The following is a 25,830-nucleotide window of genomic DNA, read 5'->3' as shown; positions in this document are numbered from 1 at the left end:
TTAAATGCATTTAAAGTACATTATAATCATTTATACAGATCTTCATGTGCATGTATTTATGCCTTCATGCAGTCTTATGTTGTAAAAGTGGAGCGGGAAGGTCAACCGGGGTCAACGACTTTAGTCCAGAGGACCTTCGAGGAGTTCCATGAACTTCACTGTAAACTGCAGCTCATCTTCCCTTCCTCAAAACTACCCAGGTACAATTTTAAAACCTGACAGAAATGTGAATAGCTATATGGAATCAAAAGCTCACTGAGTACACATCATACACCTGGTCAAGGTCATTTAGTGATTTGAAAAACTACTGACTGTAGTGGAAACGAATGCCGGTTTCTGTTATCAGTGGATATATTTAGTCTGAAATCATGAGTTATGAAACCAAATGAAAGCTGGTCATTGTACTTTTCTTCTCAGTACTGCTAGTATCAATGTGTTAAGCAACGTAATGTTCAACCGTCCAATCATTATTGCAAAATTAAGCCCCTCAGGGTGGTGTAGAGGACCCTGATCACCCCTTCGGGATGTGTTTTGTGGTAACATGCTTTCATGTAATTTCACACCCCTCACAATGTAATGTTCCCACAGCTTCCCCAGCCGCTTTGTGATGGGTCGCTCTCGAGGGGAGGCCCTGGCAGACAGAAGGAAAGAGGAGCTAAATGGATATGTTTGGCATTTGATCCATGCTGCTCAAGAGGTGACACAGGTAACCTTTGACCCACTTTCATCATTGTCTTTATACTTTATAATTCTTCCTCTCATTATCTGTGTACACTCAACTTTGGAGGCGGTACATTTTATAAAAATGTGTTTGAAAGAAGTCTCTTATGCTCACCTAGGCTGCATTTATTTGATCAAAAAATACAGTAACATTGTGAAATATATTGTTGTATTATTTTTATATATTGTGTGTATAAACTTTTCCAGGATTTCTTTTTTAACATTTTAAAAATGCCTTCATTCACTTTTAATTGAATTCATCCTTGCTCGACTTGACTGATTCCAAACTTTAAAACAGTAGTGTGATATAAAATGAAAGTGAACTTTTATAATGTTAAATGCATGTTTACATTCACTAACCACACCACTATTATATTATTTCCTGAATAATATTAATAATAATCGTAAATGGAAATGTGGGCAGCTTACAGTAATTAATGTAAGTGGTTTCAGTTTAGCTGGCATGTTTCTTGGAAATCAGCCATGTTCTGTGAAACTGTCCACCCACAGGCCTATTGAGGGGCACTGCCAGACCGTGCAAGCTTTCACTTTTGCTTTGCTGTGCTTTAGGTTGAATCTCAAGAATGCTACCAGATCGCATGGCATCCATACTATTGCTGTGACTACCGACTGCAGTTAACTCATAAACGGGTCTAATGTTACCCTCTCTTCTTTCAGTGTGATCTGATCTACACATTCTTTCACCCTCTACCAAGAGATGAGCGGGCAGGAAGTGTAGGAACTGTTGTTAATGCACTCCATAATAAACCAGCAGGTATATTTCTTTGCCTTGTTTGTCTTATACACACCCACATACACTTCTTATGAATCCCTCTACTTGCATGTTTTTGTATATGATCGAGTCAAAGTTCATGCAGTTCAGCCTGTCATCACAGCAAATCATCATGAGTTAGTGTAAAGGAAATGTCTATTTGGGCCAATCAGCTGCTGTCCATGTGATTGTGACTAAGTGACACACCCAGTGCTTATCCAGAGTCTTATCTTTAACTACTAGTGTAATGTGCCTGCAATCACACAACTTTAGGTCAATGAACGATGACCCGTGGTTTTTTAAAACTGAGATCCAAGAAAAATAGTGTTAATTAAATTTTCTACAGACTGGTCAGAAATGATGAGATTATTTTATGCAGTTGACAGTTTGTTTATTTGCTTTATACATCTTACAGTACTCTTTAAATCTGCAATAAGTACATAGAAAATAAAAATAACAGTGAATATTTTCAAGATATTATTTTAATCAATATTCTTTTGGGTACAATGACAAAATTAAAATACAATTATTTAATTTTCTCACAGTATAAATGGGTGAAATGAAATTATACTGTACATCTGACTTTATATTTATGAAAGTAGTCCCTCGCAAGGGAATCATCCCATTTCAGGTCTGTGACATCAAACTAGGCATTTGTATTTCTCTCTGGGAAAGGCGACCAAAATGAAATCTGACGCCATCCTTATGGCACCGGGCTTGCATCAGACATTTTGTAAACACTTCCATAGATCAAACCCTGAGAGTTTCACATTCACAACTAGTTAAATATTGAAAGAGTCATCATGAGTAAAAGCTGCTATGTGGCAGACATAACATCTGTCGGGTCACCTTATCTGATTTGTGATAAAGGTCTCCGCTCAACAGGTTCCAGTCCTGTCAGTCTGAGCTCTAGAAATCCGATTAGTTTATTTACTTAATCCACCTGAAGTGTACGTTGCAAGCCAAATCCACGCTAAATCTAGTTCCTCTTCTTCTCCAGATGTGTCCTGGGCTCCTGTGCCCGGTACAGTGGCAGGTGAAGTAAAGCTCTCGATTCTGTACAAGAGCGACAAGCTTTTCATTATGGTGATGCACATCAGAGGCTTGGTGAGTGTCTGCCGTAAATCATATACACATAATGCACCGTAAAAATGTTGAGTTGGCATTCAATGTGTTTTGGAACTTTCTTTAGCAACCCTTGCAGGAGGGAACAGATCCTGATCCATACGTCAAATTGTACCTCCTCCCAGACCCTCAGAAAACTAGCAAAAGGAAGACCAAGGCAGCCCGGCGAACATGCAACCCCACTTACAATGAGATGGTGAGAGCATCACTATTAGATGAGACTATAGGGAGTAACAGTTTAAAAATCAATCTCCATAGGGGAAATCATTTTTAGCGATAACCTACAAACCTTTAAAGATAGACCTACTGTGAGTTTTGAGGTTAATCGATGGTATATGTTTTTGTTGAATATGTGAAAAATATTGCTTTTAATATACATAACATCTAACATTCATCTGTGATTTTGACCTTAAAATAGCTCGTTGACGTTAACGTAGCTCGTTGGTTTGGTTCATGGCTTATAGGCAGTGTCTCTCACAAAAAGCGTTTTTTCCTGCGACTAGCATATTTTTCATTATTATTATTTTTCAATAGGAGTGCAACGGTCTGCGTGGCAAATACCACACCAACCAAGCGTCACATACTACTTGCACAAAATCATTTAAGACAAGAGCATTGTCACTCACTTTGTCAACATTTTTATATAGAAACAATACAAGAAACAAACTATCTTTGAAATGAGATGCTAGTAACAATTCCGCTGATATTCCTTATCATAGCAAGCAAAGCTTCTCAAATGAGAAAGAAATTGGCTGCGCTGCCAAAACGCACTCAAACACCCACATCTAGGCGTTTTCAGCTGGATAAAAACGCTTTGGTGGACATGCGGCCATAACTCTATAACAAAGACTTTTTGAAAATACTTACGGAATCAAGGCCGTGGAAAAAGTGGGTGGGTACTGTTGCACTTTATTTTTATGAATCTTCCTGCGTGACATCCCTTTGTCTCCGTTTCAGCTGGTGTATGATAAGATCCCACGTGGCGATTTGCAGCAGAGAACCATTCACCTGCGGGTACTGAATGAGGGAGCATTCTGGGACAACACCCTGCTGGGTGAAACCATCATCCAATTGAAAGACCTCACCCCTGGCCATCGCAGGGTCGACTGGCACCAGCTTGGCACTAGATGCTCCGACATAAACCGCTAGCGCTTGTATAGATGCCCAGAAATGAAGGATTTCACTTGTCTTTCAGTGTGCATGTGTTTGTCTGTCTTTGCTTATGGGTCGGGAGTTGGAGATGCCCAGCTGCTCAGAAGGCTGTTTCCCCCAGTGGGGGTGTGTGTTTGTTGATTCTCCAACCCAGGAGATGTGTAGATTCGGTGATGGAGTGTCATCACTTGATACTGTTCTGGTGGGGTACCATGCACCATGTGAACCAGAAGCGGTTCTTGGTAACACTATGGGACAAAAACCATTTGGTGACACAAGGATTGGCAAAAAGAATATTTAACGATGAAATGACTTCCATGCGCCATATTTTTGGGGGATTTCTGGAAAATTGCTGTCCATGAAACTTTAAAGCCCCATTTTTGTCTTCTTGAGGATGCTATTGGAAATTTAAGTTATTTTCTTTTTGAGATGTTTCTCTATTGTGGCTCAATTTTGAGCTGTTGTGTGTCTTGTGACATTAGTTCTGTCTCTTTGTATCAGATTTTGCAGATTTACCTAAAATTAATAGCGAGGGCCGCTTTTGTACTGTAAAGTTGGGTCATTTCACATTGCCTGTGGCATTTACCTGATCATGAAAAAGGGATGAACACTTGATAAGTCTTTGGCTTGAAACCGTGGTGGAATTAACTTGCTTCATATAACCACTGCAGTGAAAGACACACAGAACAGAGTGAATGTAGATTTTTGATCACGTAAAATAGGTGGGGGCGTAAAAACATGAATTGCATGTACAGTATATTGAACAACTGAGACACCCTGAGGAATATGGATTATTTCTTTACATAAAACACTATCATTTGTTTCTTTCTGAAATGGCATTCAACTTTTTATGCGGAAAAGGCTTTCAAAGGGACTTGACTTTCAGGGTCAAGGAACAATGACACCTACACAAGGACATTTCTATTTGAAAAGTTGATTTGCATACTGTAAAATTTGCTACTGGATAAATATTGCATTTTTGCATTTGTTTGTCAAGTACATTGACCTCATATTTTTCCAAGTTTTATTGGTTAATTTTCTTTCTTTTATCAAAGGGGGAGTGAAATTAAAGCTTTAGACTGTAGTTCTTTCAGTGTTTCCATTCCTCCTTTTTAAGTAAAACTGCATGTAAATGAAATGCTAAATATACCACAGTAGCTTTTTCCCCCTGGGAAACTTATGCTTAAAGATTTTGCATTCCGATTTGCTTTACTTTGCACTCTTGATTTTGAGAAGAAATATCTTCTAGCTCACAGTAAGGTTGGAAGGGAAAACTAAGTGATTGGACATTTCCTTAAATTGTGTTTAATCAGAGTCTTTTATAAAATTGTCAAGTTTAACCAATTGGAATTGATGTTTAGTGTGTAAAATAATAAAATGGGGAAACTATGAATTTTTTGAGCAAAATGCATAATAACATGAATTGTTTTCAGTCTTTTATTGAATTCATAACTTTAAATCGATAACCTACAAGTTGAAAGTGCAACCCCTGTATGTTGAGGTGCTCTAACAATCCAGTAGCCTTAAGCAAACTTCGGTATGATTATCCAGGTCAAAGTAGTCCCTGTTGTTCCGTAGCTTTTTCTAACCACCCAAACCAGCTCAGTTTCAGATATGAAGTATTGAACTTTCTTTCAAATGATGAATGATTATGTGTGTTTGTTTGTTTTTGGCCAAAGGGCACTACTGTGTGAAGTTTAAATAATGGGAAATGATTGCATGCCAACTCTATAATGGAAAACTGAGCGTTTTGGAAAATCGTTTTGTTGTGAATGTGCTGAAAAGATTGGGATTTAAAGGTATAGAACTTTTATAACATCTGTGACCCTTATTTTAATAACTAAAGAGAATGTGAGTAAAATCAATAGGGTTGTCATATGTAAATGCTGAGAATCTAATTTTGATGTGATTTATGGATTATAAATGGGCTTTATTCCATTTCTAGAAAAGAGTTGTTTCTCTTCTAATTTCAAACCATGTTTTTCAACTTTATTTGCACTTAATAAATGCACAAGGAAACCGACTTGAATACTGTGTCTTCCTTTCCTTGGCTACAGCAGTTTGCCTTTGTTGTATTGCTGTTGCAATGATCAATGTCAAATGATGAAACTTGTGCAAGTCTTGTTTAGATGCACATTCACACTGATTCCATGTTGTATCTCAGTTGGGCACGACTGACCACAATCCGCTTTACTGAGACACCGGTGACTTTATCCCATATGCTGTTTTGTCTGTCATCACACTGAGGTAAGAATTACATCAGACGGGTTTATCATAAAGGCTTTAATTGCCTGTCTGAACAGTCTACGTTCTTCCACATTACTCATTATTCTGATACTCCAGAGAATTCTGATGACATTTCTCATTCATCCATGTTAATGTAACAAATTAAAACATTCATTTGAGAGTAAGTTAAATTAGGACAACCTGGGAATAAAATGCAATTCTCTTTCACATCAAATAGGTGGACAAAATAGAGTAGAGAACTATAAATTAGACCAGAGTGAGGTGTTTCTTCTGTTTTATGTTCCCCCCATATATTTCAAAGGATTGATTTTACCAGAGAGCGGGTAATAGAAAACAATTGTGATATTTCTTTAACATTGACTGGCCTATGTGTCAACATATTGATATTTAGAGAAAATGTGCTTTTTTTCATGTAGCATTTGCAGTCAATTCCTCATGAAGCATGAGTTATGTGCCTGAGGGCTTCTGGGCAGGCAAAAAAAAATTGATCTCTGAAATTCGTGCTTAAAGTCTCACTGGACTTAGTCTAGATTAGTCAAAACTACTAGAAGCATGAACTGAGCGTCACATTAAAGATTTAGAAGATCCTGCGGGATTTATGTATGAATTGCCCGTGCATTGCGTGGCCTGCACTGATCATCTTATATAACGCACGTATCAATTTACCACGTGATATCGGAATTTTACGACGGTCCCTAAACGCGCTGGTGCTACTGGAATTTAGAGACGCTCCCTTACAGCTTTTTCTGATGAAATCTCTCTCCGCTTGCCTTTAGCTCCGCGGCTAGTAGCGAGCAAAACGGCGACGTCAACGAGTCTGAAAACCAAGTATTTCTATTTAATACGAATTAAAAGTGAAACTACTTTTTTGTAACTTCAAGCAGACCGCTTTGACTCGATTTTGATGGTACTGCCGTTTTTTCTCCAACAACTTACAGTATTTTCTTCCGAATACGCGGTAGCTGGGCTCGATTGAGGTGACAGAAGACTGACAGTTGAAGAACCGACGCTCGCTTCCACTCAACCACCAAAATGGCTTTTGTTTCAAGCTTTCCTTTGGAGTCTACCAGCCTATCTTACTCTTACACCACCTCGAAATGTCTTTCCTTCCCCTCTGCTGTTTCTACAGTCCCTTCAAACCGAAATAATTGGTGTTCTTTTCCTCAGGACAGCACAGTTGGCGTTAACACTGCGGTCAATATGGACGCTGAAGCTATTCGCACGAGCCGGCCCGGACTCAACACAGCCTAAACGACATGGACTCTTTCATTTACCCCGGAAAATATTTATCAGTACTCATGGATGGTGTTAAGGGCTGAAAGGAATGAGAAAACGGAGCGTTTTAGTTTTTTGTAGCTAACATTTAGCCATACATTAAGCTTGGTACTAGCTGCGTTAGCCAGCTAAGTTAAGCCTTATAAGGCCATATTTAGGTTGTATTAGAAACTGTTCTGTATATTATTATCACCCAGAGACATTTAAACGCAGCATTCTAAACCGGAGCACTTTATGCAAATGAAGTTTAAATAGTGTGTTTAACGAGCCACTTCTAAAAGAAGTAACTTAATTAGTTTGTTCTATTTCTGTTAAGTTTATGTAGTTCAGCGCATTTCATATTTTTCAGAACTATGAGCACACATGGACACTTTTCTCAAGGGGACACGCGGTCCGCGCGTGACAGTGACGGGCGCACTGACAGCTCGTGGATAAGCGTGTTCTCTCTGGTCTCCAGGCCTGCGTGGTCTCTCCTGCAGAGATATCTCCCGGGAAGAAGCCAGACTGCATTTGAAATGAAGTCAAGTCTAGATATTGGAAACTCTCTGACCCCTTTGAAAGTTGCATACCTCCACTGCCAGCATGAAAACGCGGCGCATGCGTCCTCCGAAGATCCGGAGACACTTGCCTGGTTCACGCACGATTCGTTGAGCGAACTGGGAATTCAGAGCCCTTCTCAGAAAGATTTCGATCTTCAAAAGCAGGCATCGGCCGGATACCTCGGGACGGCGAGAAACTTGCTCAGCCAGGTGTTAACGAACACGCCGGAAAAAAGGCGCGCGGCTGGCGAGCGCGCAAAACTAGAACGCGGATGCGACCCGAGCCCGGATACGGTGTCCTTGCGATCCACTAGCAACTGGTGGTGGGGTGGATTTTGGGAGGCCGACGACAGACCTCAAAACTGGCTGCTAAATGTAGCACAAAGCAGAAAAGAGACTGATACGAGCTGTCAGCATTGTGGAGAACATCACAGTGTCGGCTATTGTCAAAGCCGCTCGGCTGTGGCCGTTGCCATGACGACCGAACTGTGTGTATGTAGCCATGATGGGCGATCAATGCACAACGAAAGCACTGGACCCTTGTGCTCCAAAGAGCTGGCCCACAATGCAAACCTGCACATGCCCGAACCAGAATCCCTCCCCAACTCATACCAGCTTCCACTAGATGTTAAGCAGCAACTACTAGTTTGTAGTAGAGCCTATGATGAAGTGGCAGTTCTGACCCCTGACCAAGATAATGGCTACTACAGCTTGGAGGAAGAACACTCAAATAGTAAACTTCACATGAAGCTGCTTTCCAATGAACGGGAGGTGTCGGAAACAGCCGAAGACAACCCATCTCAGAGTAACACTACGGAGAGTCATAGTGAACCTGTTATTTGTGAGGAAGAAATTAAGGAAAGTGAAAAAGAGGACCCAGAGAAGACCGCAAAAACTGCTGCTGAAAACACGCCTCAATGTCAAAACAAGGTCATTGCTTACATCATGGGCAGTCCTTGCAGCGGAGAATCTGAATCGGAGGAGGACGACGACGATTGGGACAGTAATGACGATGATGGCTTTGACAGTGAAGGCTCATCCCAGTTTTCAGAGTCTGAGGATCTGGAAGACAGCGACGATGAATCTGATGAAGACACTGATGGAGAGGAGGCCGACGCAGAGGCCGAGAGGCTGTGGAATTCTCTGTGCCAAAGCGGGGATCCATATAACCCGAGGAACTTCACAGCTCCAATAAGGACAGCCTCCAAGCCAAGCCCTGCGACTACAGACTCCTCTGTCTCTGAGTCTCCACCAGCGCATATGTCCTCCCAGCTTTCTGTGCCTCCATCGTCGCCCTCGCTCTCAGAGAACGAGTCCAGCGAAGACTCCTGTGAGATGGACGAGGAAGAGAATCGGAGACTGTGGAACTCTTTTAGCTGCTCAGCAGACCCCTACAGCCTTCTCAACTTCCAGGCCCCCATAGAGACTCAGAAAACGGCCAAAGGGTGCCGCAAGGAGAAAGCGCCTGGAACGCCACGCTACAAGAGAGAGGAGGCTGAGGAGAGGCTGGACAGTGGATTCTCTGAGATCTCCCCCTTGCCATGCTCAAGCAGTGCCACGGCTGTTCAGCTGAGGAAGGTTTGTATGACATTGACCCCTAATTATTGCATTATCACATTCCAGTCTAAAAGTACTTATATAATTATCTTTCTGAATATTCTGTTTGCTTACAAAGTGTGAGGTGGTGTGGCTGGTTTAAGAACACCTCCCTATTATGTCTGGGATGGAAGAATGAATCAGAGATGGAGACAGTAGCTCATTTTTTGACTCAATCAGTTGTTAGTAGACTGTTCATCCACTTTAAGTTGACCAATATGTTAAAAAACATTACACATGCTTCATCAAATCTTGGCAAGTTGATTTTAGGTGATTGAGAACGCAATTTCCTTAGTAAAGTTAATTTAAAACAGCCAACATGCCCTTTTTTAATATTTAACATTAGTTTTAGATAAGATAAGACTTTATTGACCCCCTGGAGGAAATTGAGGTGGTACAAGGGACTTCAATACTGGTTGGTAAAAGAAAGTGATAACACTTTATAATAAGGTTCAATTAGTTAACATTAGTCAATGCATTAGGTATCATACATTTTATTTAGAACATTTAGGCCTTAATCTATGTTAATATTGATTTCTTTGTTTTTGTTTGGTCTCTTATGCTCACCACTGGTGTTTATTTGATCAACAATATGGTACAAACAATAATATTATGACATTACAATTTAACTTTTTATTTTAATATATTTAGAAATGTATTTTATTCCTGTAATGGCAAAGTTATATTTTCAGCAATCTTCAGTGTCACATGATCCTTCAGAAATCATTCTATGCATGCTGATTTGCGGGTGGCTGAAGAAACATTTATTATTATTTATGTTGAAAACAGTTGTGCTGCTTAATATGTTTGTGGAAACCGGTTTTAACTGTGTAAATCATATTTCACTATATTACTGTTTTTACTGTATTTTTCTGATTTGATAAAGGCAGCCGAGACTTCCTTCAAAAACAAAAACATCTTACCCCAAACTTTTGAAAGGGTAGTGTATATATTAATATTATTATGTAGCAAGGACACATTAAACTAATTAAAAGTTGTGACTCTAAAAGTAAAGACTTTTACGTTGTTAGAAAAGATTCATATTTAATAAGAAATGTTTCATGAGCAGCAAATCAGCATTTTAGACACTTGACACTGAAGACTGGAGTAATGTCTAATAGAAAAGTTATTTTTAATTGTAATAATATTTAACTATTACTGTTTATACAAATAAATTCAGCCTTAGTGAGCACAGGCCAAACATCTTTCAGACTCCAAGCTTTTGAATGGTAAAATCATGATTGATTTTTTTTTTTAAATTGTTAAAATGTCAACATGAATTTACAATGAACAATAATATTTTATACATTAACCTGGAATAATAGATGTTTTGTTATTTATTGACACCTGATGCATTAACCAATATTTAAAAATTGAACCTTGTTATAGTTTTTTCAAGATAGATGAATAATTCTAAGATTAGAATATAGTAAGAGAATACAGGATGAATTGTGCAGAATAAAGTCCTCATTAGACCAACAAAAGGGTATTTATTATACGCATGATGATAATCTTTTATTGTATACGATGAATGGTAGCAACACTTAATCTTCTTTCACGCTGTCTGCCTTATTTCCATTCTTTGACAATATGGCAACATAGGCCAGCTTGAGAAAATGATGTAAAGCCATGCAATATCATTTTTTACTTTTCTTTTTTTTCCTCCCCTGCCTGTGATGATCTGATGCAATGGTTCCATTTTGCTGTCTCCAAGGAGACTGAGTTCGTGCTCTGCCCATTACTCATTATCACTTTATAGAGTGCTGCATTTCATGACTCTGTCATCACACTAGTCAGAGTCATTAGCTTTGGTCTGAGGGTGATGGCACTCCCAACTGCTCCGACGCATTAGGAGCAATCATAAACTGTTATGATATTCATAAACTGAATTAAGATATAACGCGAGTGAGTATAAGCGGAATCTCACGTTACTTGGCAACAGTGAAAGGGCGAGTCTGAAAAGGGAGCAGAAATAAGAGCATTGGGTGTAAATTGTAAATACATTGTCAATTTTTTTCCTTTTAATTTATTAGTTTCTGTCGCTCATTCGATTGCTTTCAAGAATGTAGAGAATGCTCATGGATGGCAGGTTTTAATGACACAGAATGCACTGTATATAGTATGTAACAACTTGTTGAATAAAAGATGAAACTTTATTAAACTCAATTTTTTTGTTTATTCCTTTCACAGGTGACATTTATGGAAGAGGTCGAGGAGTTCTATGCCAGCAGCGACGAGGACCGCCATGGGCCCTGGGAGGAAATCGCCCGGGACCGCTGTCGTTTTCAGCGCCGTGTACAGGAAGTTGAAGAGACTATCAGCTACTGCCTTTCTCCAACTTTCCGCCTGGACATTTTTCAAAGACGCTACAGTACTAGCTAATCAAAAGCCTTTTTTTGTTGTTTGACAGTAATTGTAAACAATAAATAAGAAAAATCTATATCAATAGTTAAATTCAGGGCATCAGGAGGCCCTTAAATGTTCAAAGGGCTCACAAGTCACAAATCCAAGGAACTCCATGGTTCCTGCCAGGGAAAGTCACCTCACTCGAGTCGTGCTGAAATGTTTAGTGCTGAGTGACGTGTGGATTTTGGAAAATAATTTTTGTTTTGGGTTTTCTTTACTACAAGTCACACTGTCCTTTCTAGCCCTTATTACAATAGTTTAATTCTAAGGGAAAAAAACAGAGGAACTACACATCTGTTTAATCGCAGGATTCCCATTAAAAGTTTCAAAATAACTATTTTATGTACTTGGAAAGTTGATTTATTCGTTTATTTGATTTGGTTTAGTGATGCACGAACAATACACACAAGCGCACTAACTGCAGCTCATTAAGCGACACTAAATTGGCGTTCGTCTTTCTCTTAGAACTGTATTAGTGCGAAAGTATTCTGGAGGGAAAGTGTCGGCTTTCCAATCCCTGTTGTTTTCGTCTCGCAGGCCTCCTTACAAACCCCTCGTGTTGTAACCTCAAAGCCAAAGATAACGTTCTTCTGCTCTGCAAAGGATCATTAAGCCAGGCCTCAGTGTTTGATGCTACAGGGGCGCAGCGGCTGAACGATCCCCCGGAGTAATCACACTCATTACCCACATTAAACCCAGTGGTATTTTGCCGGAGCTGAGCAATGCTTATATCAGTGTCTGTTCCTGTGTTTGAGTGAAGATTTATGGACGTGGGCCTTAGTGCAATGTATTTGCATGATCCTAAATGGAAAGATGTTCCTTTCCCTATCACTATTTATTGGACACAACCATTTGACTTAATCTGTGGAAATCACTGTTGTGTAGCGGGGTTTTTCTCTGTGCTTTGAACTGTGGCAGCTGTGACTAACAGTAAAATATTGACTATAAAGGTGAAATGCAGGGACAAAATGCATGGTTTTGATCTGAACTATACTATGCTTGATGTTGAAGCATAAAGGTTGTTTGTTAATCAGTATAATTAACAAAAGCATTTTATTTTTGTAATACATTTTAGCATTTAAGCATCTGTTATGGGATTTGTGACAAAAGACTATAGTCATAATTTAATTAACAATCAATAAAAAATAATGCAGAAAAATGTACTTTTGTGTACTCTTGACGTTTTTTCCCCCCTTTCTTTTCATATCACACTCAAACTTTGGTATACCTTGGCATGACCTGTCTATTGTCAAAGAGATAACATACATTTTGAAAGAAAAAGTTATCAAATTAAGACAAGGTTTAAGATAGTCCCAGACTAAAACTCACGTTTGAGCTGTTTTAACGGAAAGCAACTTGCACTGAGATATGTCAAAGAATATGTCAGTGCCATTGTTTTGTCTCAAGATGTACACCAGTAATGTTTTTTTCTAAGGCAAGTTTATAAAAAGCTACTTAAATGCACTAATTGAACTAAGGCATAATCCTGATTGAATCTAAGCTCTGTCTGTGAAACCGGGCACAAATATGTGTTGGTTTAGACTGATAGCAAATGGAACTTTCTAGCTATGTCTCCTACTTATGAAAGCTGGCTATGACATTATGAAAAAGCATCATACTGTAACTGTTGTTGCAGTATATTGTAAGTATAGCTTACTTTAATATGTTTCCTCAGTTTCACAGACAAGGGTGATGTATTGAGAAATCACTTTCCCTTGAGCCTTTGATATATAAAAGTTAATCGTGATATAAGAATATTCTGTACGTTTCGGAACTGAAAACTTCCTTGAAGTTGTTAGTCAAAGAAAGCTTTTATTGACACCAGGCCCAGAAAACGCTCGACCATTGACGTCATTGTATGCTGAAATGCCGCCTCAACAGAAATCTGTACGCTTGATTCTTTAGCCCCGCCCACCGATTCGTGGAGCTAAACTGATCGCGGCATTGCACTACCGAGCAAAACATGCTGAAGATAGCAAGATATTGCGCTCTGCCTGGTTGTGGAAGAACACATTCGCATTCTAATATTGGAAATGTGTGGTTGAACTTTATTTTTAATGAATATCCAGCTCACGTGGGGAAGACATTGTACATATGTTCATTTAACCTTGTTTGTAAACAAGAGACTGGATTTGCGGACAAGGATGAGATTACATGAACGAAGGAAGCAACACACTAATGTGAGTAAAACATGTTTTTATATGTGATAGTATTGTATTGTTACAGATCAAATACAATGTTACATTGTGTACATGTTTAACTAAACATAACTTAGCACTGTCACAAGGCTCGCAAAGCCCAACGTCCTGGGGCTAACTTATGTGTTTTCCAGACGGGTTTCCAATACATATAATCTTAAACAGTGAAATAACATTCCTTTCTTGATGTGCACTATTCACTCTCTTGACTGGAAAAATAGAATCGCGGAAGTTTTGGTCATGCTGTCTGCAACGTAGGCCTTGGCCTACTTGGCGTCTATATCCACCGATCGGGCGGGCCAAGGAGCCTAATATAAAATAACATTCATATTAGTTGCGGGTGGATGAGAGATAAATCATTGTGTTTGTTTGATAAAGACATTTTGCGAGCCCCGAGGGACGAATCATTCCGGTTGCCGTTTTCCCCACACTTTCAAGCATGCATGAACTGGAAGTAATGTATCTGAACTGAAGCCATTATGTATGCCCTATTATTTTATTGCCACACACAGATATTTTTATACAAAACTGGATTTAAAATGACCATTTTTATTTTTGTGCATCCATGTGACAAAGTGTGGCACACTGTTTAAAACTTGGATTGTGAATAATGCAGACGGTTTCACATTCTGCTTTCATGTACTAAAGTAGTTGGCAGTATAAGCCTAGCTATAGTGCACAGTATTCAGAAGTGCTGTGGTATTGTAGTATTCCAATCTCGACATAATCAGGTTGTGGATTGTACTCAACAGAACAGTGGCTTTTCATAGTTGGGGTGCATGCGGGGGCTGCGGGGGCATAACAGGGGCTGTGTCCGAAAACCTAGGCAGTGACTCGTTGCCTCGCTGCCTTCTCAGACAGTGGCTTGTAAGGCAGCATTTGTGCATGAAGGCACCTCACGAAACTAATTTCGGACAGACTTCTTAGGCAGTGTAACCATTTAATTATTTACAGCAAAATAGAGAGAGCTTTGGTGAGAAATAAACAAATATTGAATTACTACATTAGTAATTTCTCGCAAGAAATGACATCAGAAGTAGAAAATATTGGTAAAAAAAAATTCCGTTTACACTCAAACTGACCAGCAAATTCAATCCAATTCAATTCAAATGTTTTTGTATAGCGCTTTTCACAATACACATTGTTTCAAAGCAGCTTTACAGAAAGTGCATTTCATAAATGTACATAGAAAAATGTTAGAAAAAGTTAATCAATCATGTATTAATTTAGGCCATAACAACGCTGGCGTTGAGTCGTCTCTTCACCGGTGTTGGGGCATCTGAAGTCTCCATGAGAGGCTGGATACAAACTGGAGCTGACGAACTATTTACCTCGGGACTAGTGTCCCGAGATAACAACAGAAAAGCAGATGGGAAAAAATTAGCATAGCTGCTGTTCAGAAAATTTATGCTTTTGATCCGATTTAACTGTAGTATAAAAGGTAATTATAATGTGAATGCTTGGCTAAAGAGATGCGTCTTTAATCTAGTTTTAAACTGGGACAGCGAGTCTGAACCTCGAACAATATCAGGAAGACTATTCCAGAGTTTAGGAGCTAAATGTGAAAATGCCCTCCCTCCTTTAGTGGACTTCGATATCCTAGGAATGCCCAGAAGCCTTGAGTTTAGTGATCTTAAAGAGCGTGATGGATTGTAGGGCGATAGAAGATCCGTTAAATACATTTAGGGCTTTATAGGTCAGTAGCAATACTTTGTAATTGATATGGAACTTAATAGGTAACCAGTGTAGAGATGATAAAATTGGTGTTATATGATCATATTTTCTTGACCTAGTAAGAACTCTAGCAGCTGCGTTTTGAACTAACTGTAGTTTGTTTATTGAGGATGCAGGACAACCAGCTAATAAAGCATTACAGTAATCTAGTCTCGAGGTCATGAATGCATGAACTAACTTTTCTGCATCAGAAATAGATAGCATGTTACGTAGCTTAGCAATGTTTCTAAGGTGGAAAAATGCCGTTCTTGTAACATGAAATATGATTTTCGAAAGACAAGTTGCGGTCTAATATAACACCCAGGTCTTTTACTGTAGTGGATAAAGTGACAGGACATCCTTCCAAGTTAAAGTTGTACTGTGAGAGGTTTTGTGGGCAGTTTTTTGGACCAATAAATAATACCTCCGTTTTATCTGAATTTAATAGCAGAAAATTACACGTCATCCAGTATTTAATATCTTCAACATACGCTGTCAGTTTAGATAATTTAGCGTTTTCATCTGGTCGTGATGAAATATATAATTGAGTGTCAACAGCATAACAGTGGAAATTAATTCCATGTTTTCTTATAATATTACCAAGTGGCAGCAGATATATTGAGAATAGCAGAGGGCCTAGCACGGATCCTTGCGACACCCCATAGTCTACTGACGTTATCTTTGATTTTTTCCCCATTTAGACAGACAAAATGGTAGCGGTCTGATACGTATGATCTAAACCAGTTTAATGCCTGTCCCTGAACACCAGTGTAATTTTGAAGTTGATCTAAGAGTACTTTATGATCTATAGTATCGAACGCAGCACTAAGATCGAGTAGAACTAGTATTGAGATACAGCCTTGGTCAGAAGCTAGAAGTAAATCATTTGTGATTTTAACGAGCGCAGTTTCTGTGCTATGATGCGGCCTGAATGAAATTTTTCATAGATATCATTTTCTTGCAAGAAAGAGCACAAATGAGCGGACACAACTTTTTCTAGTATTTTAGACATAAATGGAAGATTTGAAATGGGTCTGTAATTTGCTAGGTTATTATGATCTAATTGTGGCTTCTTAATGAGAGGTTTTATGACTGCCAACTTGAATATTCTTGGAACATGACCTAAAGATAAAGACGAGTTAATAATATTGAGAAGAGGCTCTTCCACTACAGGTAACAACTCTTTCAGTAGTTTAGTGGGTATTGGATCTAATAAACATGTTGTTGGTTTAGATGCAATGATAAGTTTATTTAGCTCTTCCTGTCCTATAGTTGTAAAGCGGTGTAGTAGTTCTTGAGGGGCGATAATTGAGGTTGAATCATAAGACATCATTAAAGATTGTACATTTACAATGTATTTGTACATTTACGAAAATGCAACTGTCGGACGCCATCTTTTTTTCCAGCTTAACTGTCACAGAATGGAAAGCACAGGATTGTGGGATATCAAAGGCAGCAAAGGATACATATATGCTGCCTTCAAAAATCGATCAGATGAAGGTATCTCAGGAGACAGGAAGTGAAGCTAACATTTGGACATGCCTTGGTGCCTTCCTGCCTTGAAATGTGTCCTCCGAAGGCAGCATTTTCCAGGTTTCGGACGCAGCCAGTCAGTCTACTCAGAGTTGATTGAACTACCTCAATCCAGCTGTTCTGAAACCCAAAACTCTGAGATCCCATCTCAGGGTAAGTCAACTTGGTTGAACCTCCTTATTGAAACAAGCCCCTGGTGTGTGACTTGTATATAACGTTAGGCCTATATTTGATACAATGAGGAAAACAGTATAGCATAAAATTGAGTCTTCATTAGCTATGTTGGTGTATTGACAATGAGAAGTAAGAGTAAAGAGTTTGCAAGGAGAGTGCAGTAGAACTGCGGATTATGTGAAAGCAACAGGAATGTATGAACCGTTTTGCAGAACCAGGCTTGTATGAGCAATTGGTCACTCTGGTATATTCATTCAGTCATGGTGTTTACTTTAGTTGAAAAATATTGTAAATGACCGACCAATATACCTCCAATGATAAACCAAACTAAAATGATTTCCCCCCCCTCATTGACAAGACGTTTTAATCTATTCAGGAACATAACTTGAATTTGACAATAATCCAAATGTTTGATAGCAACATCTAAGGTTAAATTGATGTGTTCTGTTCATCTCTTTTAGATGATTAGATTTTAGACCAAACAGGTTCTTTGTTCAAACAGGAGTCTTTTTGTTCCATTTACATTTAGAATAGGGATGCTAAAAGTCAATATTTACATTTTCTACCAGTTTGTATATATTTGTCCGGGCTATTCGTTTTTCTCTGACTGTTTTAGTGACTGAATGTTTAGAGAAGACTTGCTCGACAGTACCCTATGCAAAAAAATATGAGATTTTTTTGATGCTTCTTTTGATTATTTCTTTACCGTCAGTAGAGGACGCTGTGTATGAAATGTAATTAGAGAGCACAGTATACAGTTCGTCACTAGAGGGCGCTGTGTAGAATTTGTTCCTATTTGTCCACAGAGAACACTGTTTGCAGTGTATCGCTAGAGGCCGCTGTATACCAATTGTTTTAGGTCTACAATGAGTGATGAAAGTTTTTTCAAAAAGAACAATATGTGACAAAGGACCACTTTTATAGTATTTTTGTTGAAGCATTTGTTGTGATAAAATGTTATCTAAGCTATCAATCACGATACTTGAGTTCCAGCACTGAATTAATACTGGAATAAGACAAAAATTTGCCATAGACTCTTTCAGAATGGCAGTTGCTTTAAGTGTTTAGGCCTGTCTGGCCTAAGAAGCAACATACAATATAATTGCAGTAATCTTCTGTATTCGTTGATGCGTGTGGATTGACGTTTGTTTATGGGGCTACTCTCTGAGGTGTGTCTGCTACAGTTGTGAGTTTGTGGAATGTTAGGCATTAGATTAAATCCAGCTGTAGATTAGATTCAACAGATGAAATTTGAGAACCATCACCTGCAACTGACATAACTTACTGTGTTCGAGAAACAAGATAGATAGATTTTGTTTTGGTAAAAAAAAATGTTCTATTATAATATATGTGAACATTTTCAGCAGCCATTACTTCAGGCTTCAGTGTCACGTGATCCTTCAGAAATCATTCTAATGAATATTTAATGCTCAAGATTTTTTTGGTCAATGTTTATTATTGTCAATTTAATTATTGTTAACAGTTTTGCTGCCTAATTATTTTGTAACCTTATGTAGTAAATGTATTTATTGTCACTTTTGAATCAGTAAAATTAATGTAACATGTACAACATGGAAAACAAGTTATTTTTATATAACCAAAGTAATCAGATGTACAATCATACATTCATAAATATCGGGTGTATCCTCCGAGGCATGGAAGGCAGCTAATATGTAAATACATGGCATTATTTATAGAAATAAATATTTATTATTAATAGATATTTAGAGATTCACAGTTTTTTCTGTACATTGTACGGGAGACCAGGGCCAATTGTAACACACTCAATTCCTCCAATCAGAAACAAGCTAGATGCTGCCTTTACGTGTTATCGGAAATTTCATAATTCCCACCCACTTCAGAAGTTGTGATTACGAGCTTATTGCAATCAAATCATGGACACCAAATTTATTAGTGCCTGTTTATTGGGAAAATCATATTAAAACCAAAATTATACAGTGTCCCATGCACAGCCATATAAACATTCACGATGCTATCCAGATGCTATCCAGTAATTTTGGTCAAATGCAGGCTATCTTTGCTGTGTATAAAACATACAATACTTCAAATTATTATTCATATACATGCACTACATTAACGAGATGATCAAGCTGTTGTGGTGAAAAGCCTAATGAATCATGCCTGACACAGTCATGTTTAAATTTTAAAACAAGATAATAAAAAAAGGAAGAAAAGAAAATAGGCTAATCCATATATTATTACAAATATGACCAGTATAAATCACTCGTTTTATAAATCACACTAATTTAACATTGTCCAACAGTGACATAGGCAGGTAAAGTTACAGCGGGAATCCGTGTTTCTTACTTTTAACAAACCCCGAAGTGTGCGGTTGATTTGATGATAATGAGGGAAAGTCACGTGAGAGGAGGCAACGCCTCCATCGTGCTATGATTGGATATGATTGCATACGATATAATAAATCCCACCTCTTGTTTTCATGCACGTTCGCGAATAAGTCTGATTGAACAAAATGGTGGCGTTGATGGCAAAACAAATTAAAAAGTAAGTAAACCTCTCATCCACTTAAATATCACCGGCAAAATCAAACTTGAAATGGCCTGAAAACACGATGACTGTGGAGTGTTTTTAGTGAGCAATCAGCTTTAGTAAATTAGTAAGTTAATATGGGGGAAGATGCCCCCTTAAGAACAATCTGCATATCATTTTAAACTGTAACCTATTTAGATATAAGTTTAGCATGTGCACGATGATGATGATGCTTCAGCCGATGTGTTATTATAGGAAATAAATAGAAACATTTGCTAATTAAGTTGTTATAGAACAAAATGTATAATTATTCAAAGATACCCTGGGGGTCACAAGCATGCCAGGCTCCACCTCTCCCAGTCCCAGCGCACACCTTCACCAGAGTACTGATCACACGCACCTGCACGTCATCCACCACGATCACACTCTATCACTGTCCGGTCTCGTTCGCAACAAGCTCATGCTACTGCTTACTCCAAGGACTCATCTGCTATACTTACCTGCTCCCAACGTATCTCCTTGTCTCCAGTGTGTCTCCTCGTCTCGTCTCCTGTCTCCAACGTCCCCATTGCTCCATCGTCTTGTTCTCCTTCTCCATCTGCAATCAAGAGTACAGTATTACCCAACTATCATCTACCATCATCTGAACTCTCACATCTGACACTCACCTGATCCGCTCACCGCCTGGTTTTATCAATAAACGCTGTTTACTTCCATCACCTGTTCTCCGTGTTCCTCTGTTTGTTAGAAGACCGGACCAACACCGCACAGCTGCAGGATGAGCACCCTGGATCCCTTCCAAGAGCTTGTTTACGCTTGTTTACGAGCACTTCCGGGAACAACACCACCGCTTCTTCGCCTCCAGAGTATGCCAGTCCCATGGCCAAACTGGCGCCCTTCTCTGGTTCGGCGGAGGATTGCAACGGGTTCTTCCTGCAATGTTTGCTGGTCCTGGAGATGCAGCCGCACCTGTACCCACATGATCGTGCTAAAATAACGTTCATCATCTCTCAGCTATCTGGTAAAGCGCTTCGCTGGGCAGAAACTCTCTGGTCCCAAAATAATCCTATAACCCAATCTCTCGCCAGTTTCACCTCCCATTTCAAGGACGTGTTTGGGAAACCCTCCTGGGCCTCAGCGATAGTTGAGCAGCTTTACCATTTCAAACAAGGATCAATGTCTGTAAATGAGTATGCCCTCCAATTTAGAACTCTCGCTGCTGCTAGTGGCTGGAACGAGCAATCCCTGGTCACAACCTACTGGCAGGGTCTGGATTCTCGGGTGCGGCTGCATGCGAGGACACCATCGGGCTCGAACGCTTCATCCAACTCTCCACCCGCTTCGCCACTCGTATGCAGACGTGTATCGAAGAACACCAGGGCCAGCCGTTGTTTCCTCCAACCCTCTGCCGATCAGAGTTTGTCAGCCCTCCAGAACCAGCCAATGACCCCATGCAACTGGAGAATGCACAACTGTCAGCGGCGAAACGGCAGAGGCGGCTGACCCAGAGTCTGTGTCTATCCTGTGGTTCTCCTGGGCATTTCATCACCGAATGCCCCGTTCGTCCTCCACGTCCCATGGTGAGTGCCATTATCCCTTCACTAAGGAAGATGCAACCACTTACAACTACTGTAAACCTTACTGCTGCCAGTGTGTCTCTTCCAGTTACTGCACTCCTCGACTCTGGGTCAGCCGGCAACTTCATCTCGGGCACCCTCTGCCGCCAGCTCAAGCTCCGGACGTCTTCCACCCCGACAGTCTACCAAATCCACTCGATAACTGGAAAACCACTCAGTTGAAGACGGGTATGCTCCTCCGTGGGTCCCATCAGCATTCAAGTGGGTGTCCTCCATATAGAAGATCTGCATCTGCTGGTTCTGGAAGAATCCACCGCTGACATCATCTTAGGCACCCGTGGTTGGAGCAGCACAATCCTGTCATCTCTTGGAAGATGGGAGAAGTCCTGAAGTGGGGCGACGGTTGCTTCCTGAACTGTTTCTCTGCACTTCCAGCTCGTCGTTCTCCTAGTTCCCAAGATCTCCCAGTCTGTGCTACGTCCATCGAGAGCCCCGTAGAGAAACTTTCGATGGACGTCCCTTCCTGCTACTCCCCCTTCAGCGACGTCTTCTGCCCCAGACGTGCTTCCAAGCTGCTCCCACACCGGCCATGGGACTGTGCAACTATGCAATTCATCTCTGGAACATCTCCGTGGTGCCACTGTGTTCACGAAGTTGGACCTCCGCAGCGCCTACAACCTCATCCGAATACTTGAGGGGGACGAGTGGAAGACCGCTTCGTCATGCCCACCGGCCACTACGAATACCTTGTGATGCCATATGGACTAGCTAATGCCCCCTCTGTATTCCAGGATTTCATCCATGAGGTGCTCCCGGAGTTTTTCCATAAGTTTGTGCTGGTCTACATCGTTGACATCCTGATCTACTCCCGGAGCATGGCCGAACATCGCCACCACGTTGCAAAGGTCCTTCAGCGCCTGAGGAGTTTCCAACTATTCCTGAAAGCCGAGAAATGTTCATTCCACCAGCCCTCAGTGCAGTTTCTGGGATATAGCATCGACCGCAGTGGCATCCGGATGGACGAGGGGAAGGTGGAAGCCATCCAGTCCTCGCCCATTCCCTCCACAGTAAAAGAGCTCCAACGGTTCCTCAGCTTCATCTAATTTCTACCGTTGCTTCATCCAGGGTTACAGTTCCATCTCCAGTCCACGCACCAGCCTCCTCCGTCATAAGCCCAAGTCTCTTATCCTGGACTCCATCTGCCACCGAAGCCTTCAAGACTCTCAAGACCGCTCCCCTCCTCCCGATCCGGAACTCCCTTTCTTCGTGGAGGTGGACGCCTCAACTACGGGAGTGGAAGCGGTCTTGTCTCAGCAGCAGGGGAATCCCAGTCGTCTCCATCCATGCACCTTCTTCTCCCGCAAACTCAACCCGGCAGAAGTCGACTATGACATCGGCAACCGGGAACTCCTCGCCATCAAGCTGGCTTTAGAAGAGTGGAGGCACTGGTTGGAGGACGCTAACCTGGGTTATCTCCGTGAAGCCTAAACGTCTGAATCCACACCAGGCTAGATGGGCGCTATTCTTCACCAGGTTCCACTTTACCATATCCTACCGGCCTGGCTCCAAGAACATTAAAGTGGATACTCTCTCCCACATCCACAACCCAGAGGATAGACCTGAGGATACCGAGCCCATCCTGCCTACCCAGTTGTTCGTCAATCCTATCATCTGGTCAGACGAAAAGTTGTCCACCAGGCTTGCAGTTCGTCACCCGTGCACGGTGCACTCAACTCATTCACTCCTCCCACACGTCACTGGGCACTGGCCACCCTGGGGACAAAGAAACCCTCTCGCTGCTAAGACAGCGCTTCTGGTGGCCACGCATGAGATCCGATGTCAGAAGGTACGTGCAGGGATGCGAGGAATGCGCCATGTCAAAGAGTCCTCATCACCTACCTGCTGGGAAACCTCATCCTCTGCCCGTTCCTAACCGCCCCTGGTCACACCTAGGAGTGGATTTTATCATCGACCTCCCTGTCTCAAACAACTGTACCTGCATCCTTGTGGTAGTGGACGGATTCTCCAAATCCTGCCGCCTTCCCTTACGAGGTTTACCCACCGCCATGGAGACTGCCGAACTAATGTGTAATCACATCTTCCGTTATTATGGCAGAAGACAGAAGACATCGGGTCAGACTGAGGATCTCAGTTCATCTTTAGGGTATGGAAGGCCTTCTTCTCCCTCCTAGGTGTGACCGTCAGCCTCTCATCGGGATACCATCCACAGTCGAACACGCAGATGGAACGCAAGATCCAGGAGATTGACCGCTTCCTCTGTACCTTCTGTCACGGCCACCAGGACTCCTGAAACCAGTTCCTCGGATGGGCCGAGCACGCACAGAATTCCCTACGGCAGATCAACCCCGTCACCTACAAGCTCCAACTTCAACCACAGTATCAGATTCACCCCACTTTCCATGTGTCTCTCCTCAAGCCTCACCACCCTTCTGTTTCTGTTTCCCCGGAGTCTGGCGATACCCCGGAACCCCCCCTTCCTCTCATCCTTGAAGACGGCGCAGCCTACCAGGTCCAGGAGATCTTGTAATGTCACAAGCATGATGAGATGGTGGTCCAGTGGGTTAAACCATGGAACTGATACACAAGGTTGCTGATTCGATCCCAGCGGTCACCACCAGTGTGTCCTTGAGCAAGGCACTTTACTCCATGTTGCTCCAGGGGGATTGTCCCTGTAATAAGGGCACTGTAAGTCGCTTTGGATAAAAGCGTCTGCCAAAATGCATAAATATATATATATAAATATACACAAGCATGCCAGGCTCCACCCTCTCCCAGTCACAGCGCACATTTTCACCAGAGTACTGATCACACGCACCTGCACCTTATCATCACCACAATCACTGCCTGCATTTAAGCACCACGATCACACTCTATCACTGTCTGGTCTCGTTCGCAACAAGCTCACGCTACTGCTTACCTCAATGACTCCTCTGCTATACTTACCTGCTCCCAACGTATCTCCTCGTCTCCAGTGTCCTCATCACTCCATCGTCTTGTTCTCCTTCTCCATCTGCAATCAAGAGTACAGTATTACCCAACTATCATCTACCATCATCTGAGCTCACATCTGACACTCACCTGATCCGCTCACCACCTGGTTTTATCAATAGACGCTGTTTACTTCTATCACCTGTTCCCCGTGTTCCTCTGTTTGTAACACTGGAGTAAGTTGGCCCCCTACCTGGGGTAAGAAGCTCCTCCTCCCTGGCTAAATTACCGTTGATATATTTCTTATTAATATTTATATTTTTTCTTAAAGTGTCATTAATGTAAAAATACTAAATCAACGATTCTATTTAAAATTGAATTTTGACAATTTAGTTGAATAATTGAATAACCAATGTCAGACAAATCAGAATCCCAGTAAAAGAGATTCATCTGAAAGGTAAAATTATTCTGTGACTTATATAGGTGTATGAATATTTACATATTTAATTGCCCATGTTTTAATTAAAGATATGTCATAATAGCAACACAATGAATTCAAATTTAATGATTTCATCTTTTAATGAAATTGAAGATGTCTCGATATACACTATATTGCCGAAAGTACTGTGACACCCCTCCAAATCATTGAATTCAGGTGTTCCAATCACTTCCATGGCCAAAGGTATAACATCAAGCACCTAGGCATGCAGACTGCTTCTGGGTCAATGACGTATAAGGATTTTCAACAGGCCAATTTTAAAATACAAAATTGTATTAATTTCACAGATTTTTTTTAATGAGCATAAACATTTTATATGTATATTTTAATAAAAATCAAATTGCAAACAAGTGCAACATTTCTTTTAACCTGACGATGGAAAAAATAATTTTGATTTAATTTGATTTCACTTCTCGTCCAACATCAGTACCTGACCTCACAAATGCGCTTCTAGAAGAATGGTCAAAAATTCCCATAAACACACTCCTAAACCTTGTGGAAAGCCTTTGCAGATGAGTTTAAGCTGTTATAGGTGCAAAGGGTGGGCCAACTCCATATTAAACCCTACGGATTAAGAATGGAATATCTTTGAAAATCATGTGCATGTAAAGGCAGTCCCAACTTTTGGCAATATAGTGTATATATGGGTAGTTGGCATAATGTGGTCCCATTTCAATTTTTTTAAGAGAATTATTATTCATGTTTTTTTAGTTCATATTAATAGAGATGCTACATGACATTTTTTTGTTTTAAAAAGTAGAAAACCATTCAAAATGCACTAGTGAAGGCAAAAAATCACAAACAATTATATACTCCTTTCTTTACATATAAAATGTTTATACCA

The 25,830-nt window shown here is 40.6% G+C and overlaps 2 protein-coding genes across 3 annotated transcripts in view; both read left to right on the top strand.

Moving 5' to 3' along the window:
• The window catches only part of pik3c2b (phosphatidylinositol-4-phosphate 3-kinase, catalytic subunit type 2 beta), a 55,743-nt gene extending 49,947 nt beyond the window's left edge, over positions 1 to 5,796 (top strand). Inside the window, exons 28-34 of one of the 2 annotated variants that reach the window (XR_013818609.1) lie at positions 73 to 200; positions 589 to 706; positions 1,399 to 1,495; positions 2,493 to 2,599; positions 2,685 to 2,813; positions 3,575 to 4,829; positions 4,887 to 5,791. Coding sequence is in view for 1 of the 2 variants with exons in the window: in XM_079845049.1 (XP_079701175.1) it covers positions 73 to 200; positions 589 to 706; positions 1,399 to 1,495; positions 2,493 to 2,599; positions 2,685 to 2,813; positions 3,575 to 3,766 (771 nt within the window). In the remaining variant the exon portion in view is untranslated. Of the gene's footprint in view, positions 1 to 72; positions 201 to 588; positions 707 to 1,398; positions 1,496 to 2,492; positions 2,600 to 2,684; positions 2,814 to 3,574 lie in introns of both variants that reach the window. The other variant, XM_079845049.1, reaches the window with a different exon arrangement.
• Positions 5,797 to 6,752: 956 nt separating this feature from the next.
• Positions 6,753 to 12,994, top strand: ppp1r15b (protein phosphatase 1, regulatory subunit 15B). Its single transcript, XM_079844737.1, has 2 exons — positions 6,753 to 9,408; positions 11,617 to 12,994. The coding sequence occupies exons 1-2, from the start codon at positions 7,645 to 7,647 to the stop codon at positions 11,806 to 11,808; spliced, it is 1,956 nt and encodes a 651-aa protein (XP_079700863.1). The 5' UTR covers positions 6,753 to 7,644; the 3' UTR covers positions 11,809 to 12,994.
• Positions 12,995 to 25,830: the final 12,836 nt, after the last annotated feature.

The sequence above is a fragment of the Gobio gobio genome, assembly GCF_949357685.1.
Source record: "Gobio gobio genome assembly, chromosome: 19".
Lineage (NCBI taxonomy): Eukaryota > Metazoa > Chordata > Actinopteri > Cypriniformes > Gobionidae > Gobio > Gobio gobio.
Note: the sequence above shows the minus strand (reverse complement) of the source record. Positions and strands in the feature narration are given on the sequence as shown.

Bases quoted from the DNA above. Each gene is read 5' to 3' on its own strand.
- ppp1r15b (XM_079844737.1), top strand. From the start codon at position 7,645: ATGAGCACACATGGACACTTTTCTCAAGGGGACACGCGGTCCGCGCGT. The intron at 9,409-11,616 runs GTTTGTATGACA...TTCCTTTCACAG, and splicing joins CGGCTGTTCAGCTGAGGAAG to GTGACATTTATGGAAGAGGT.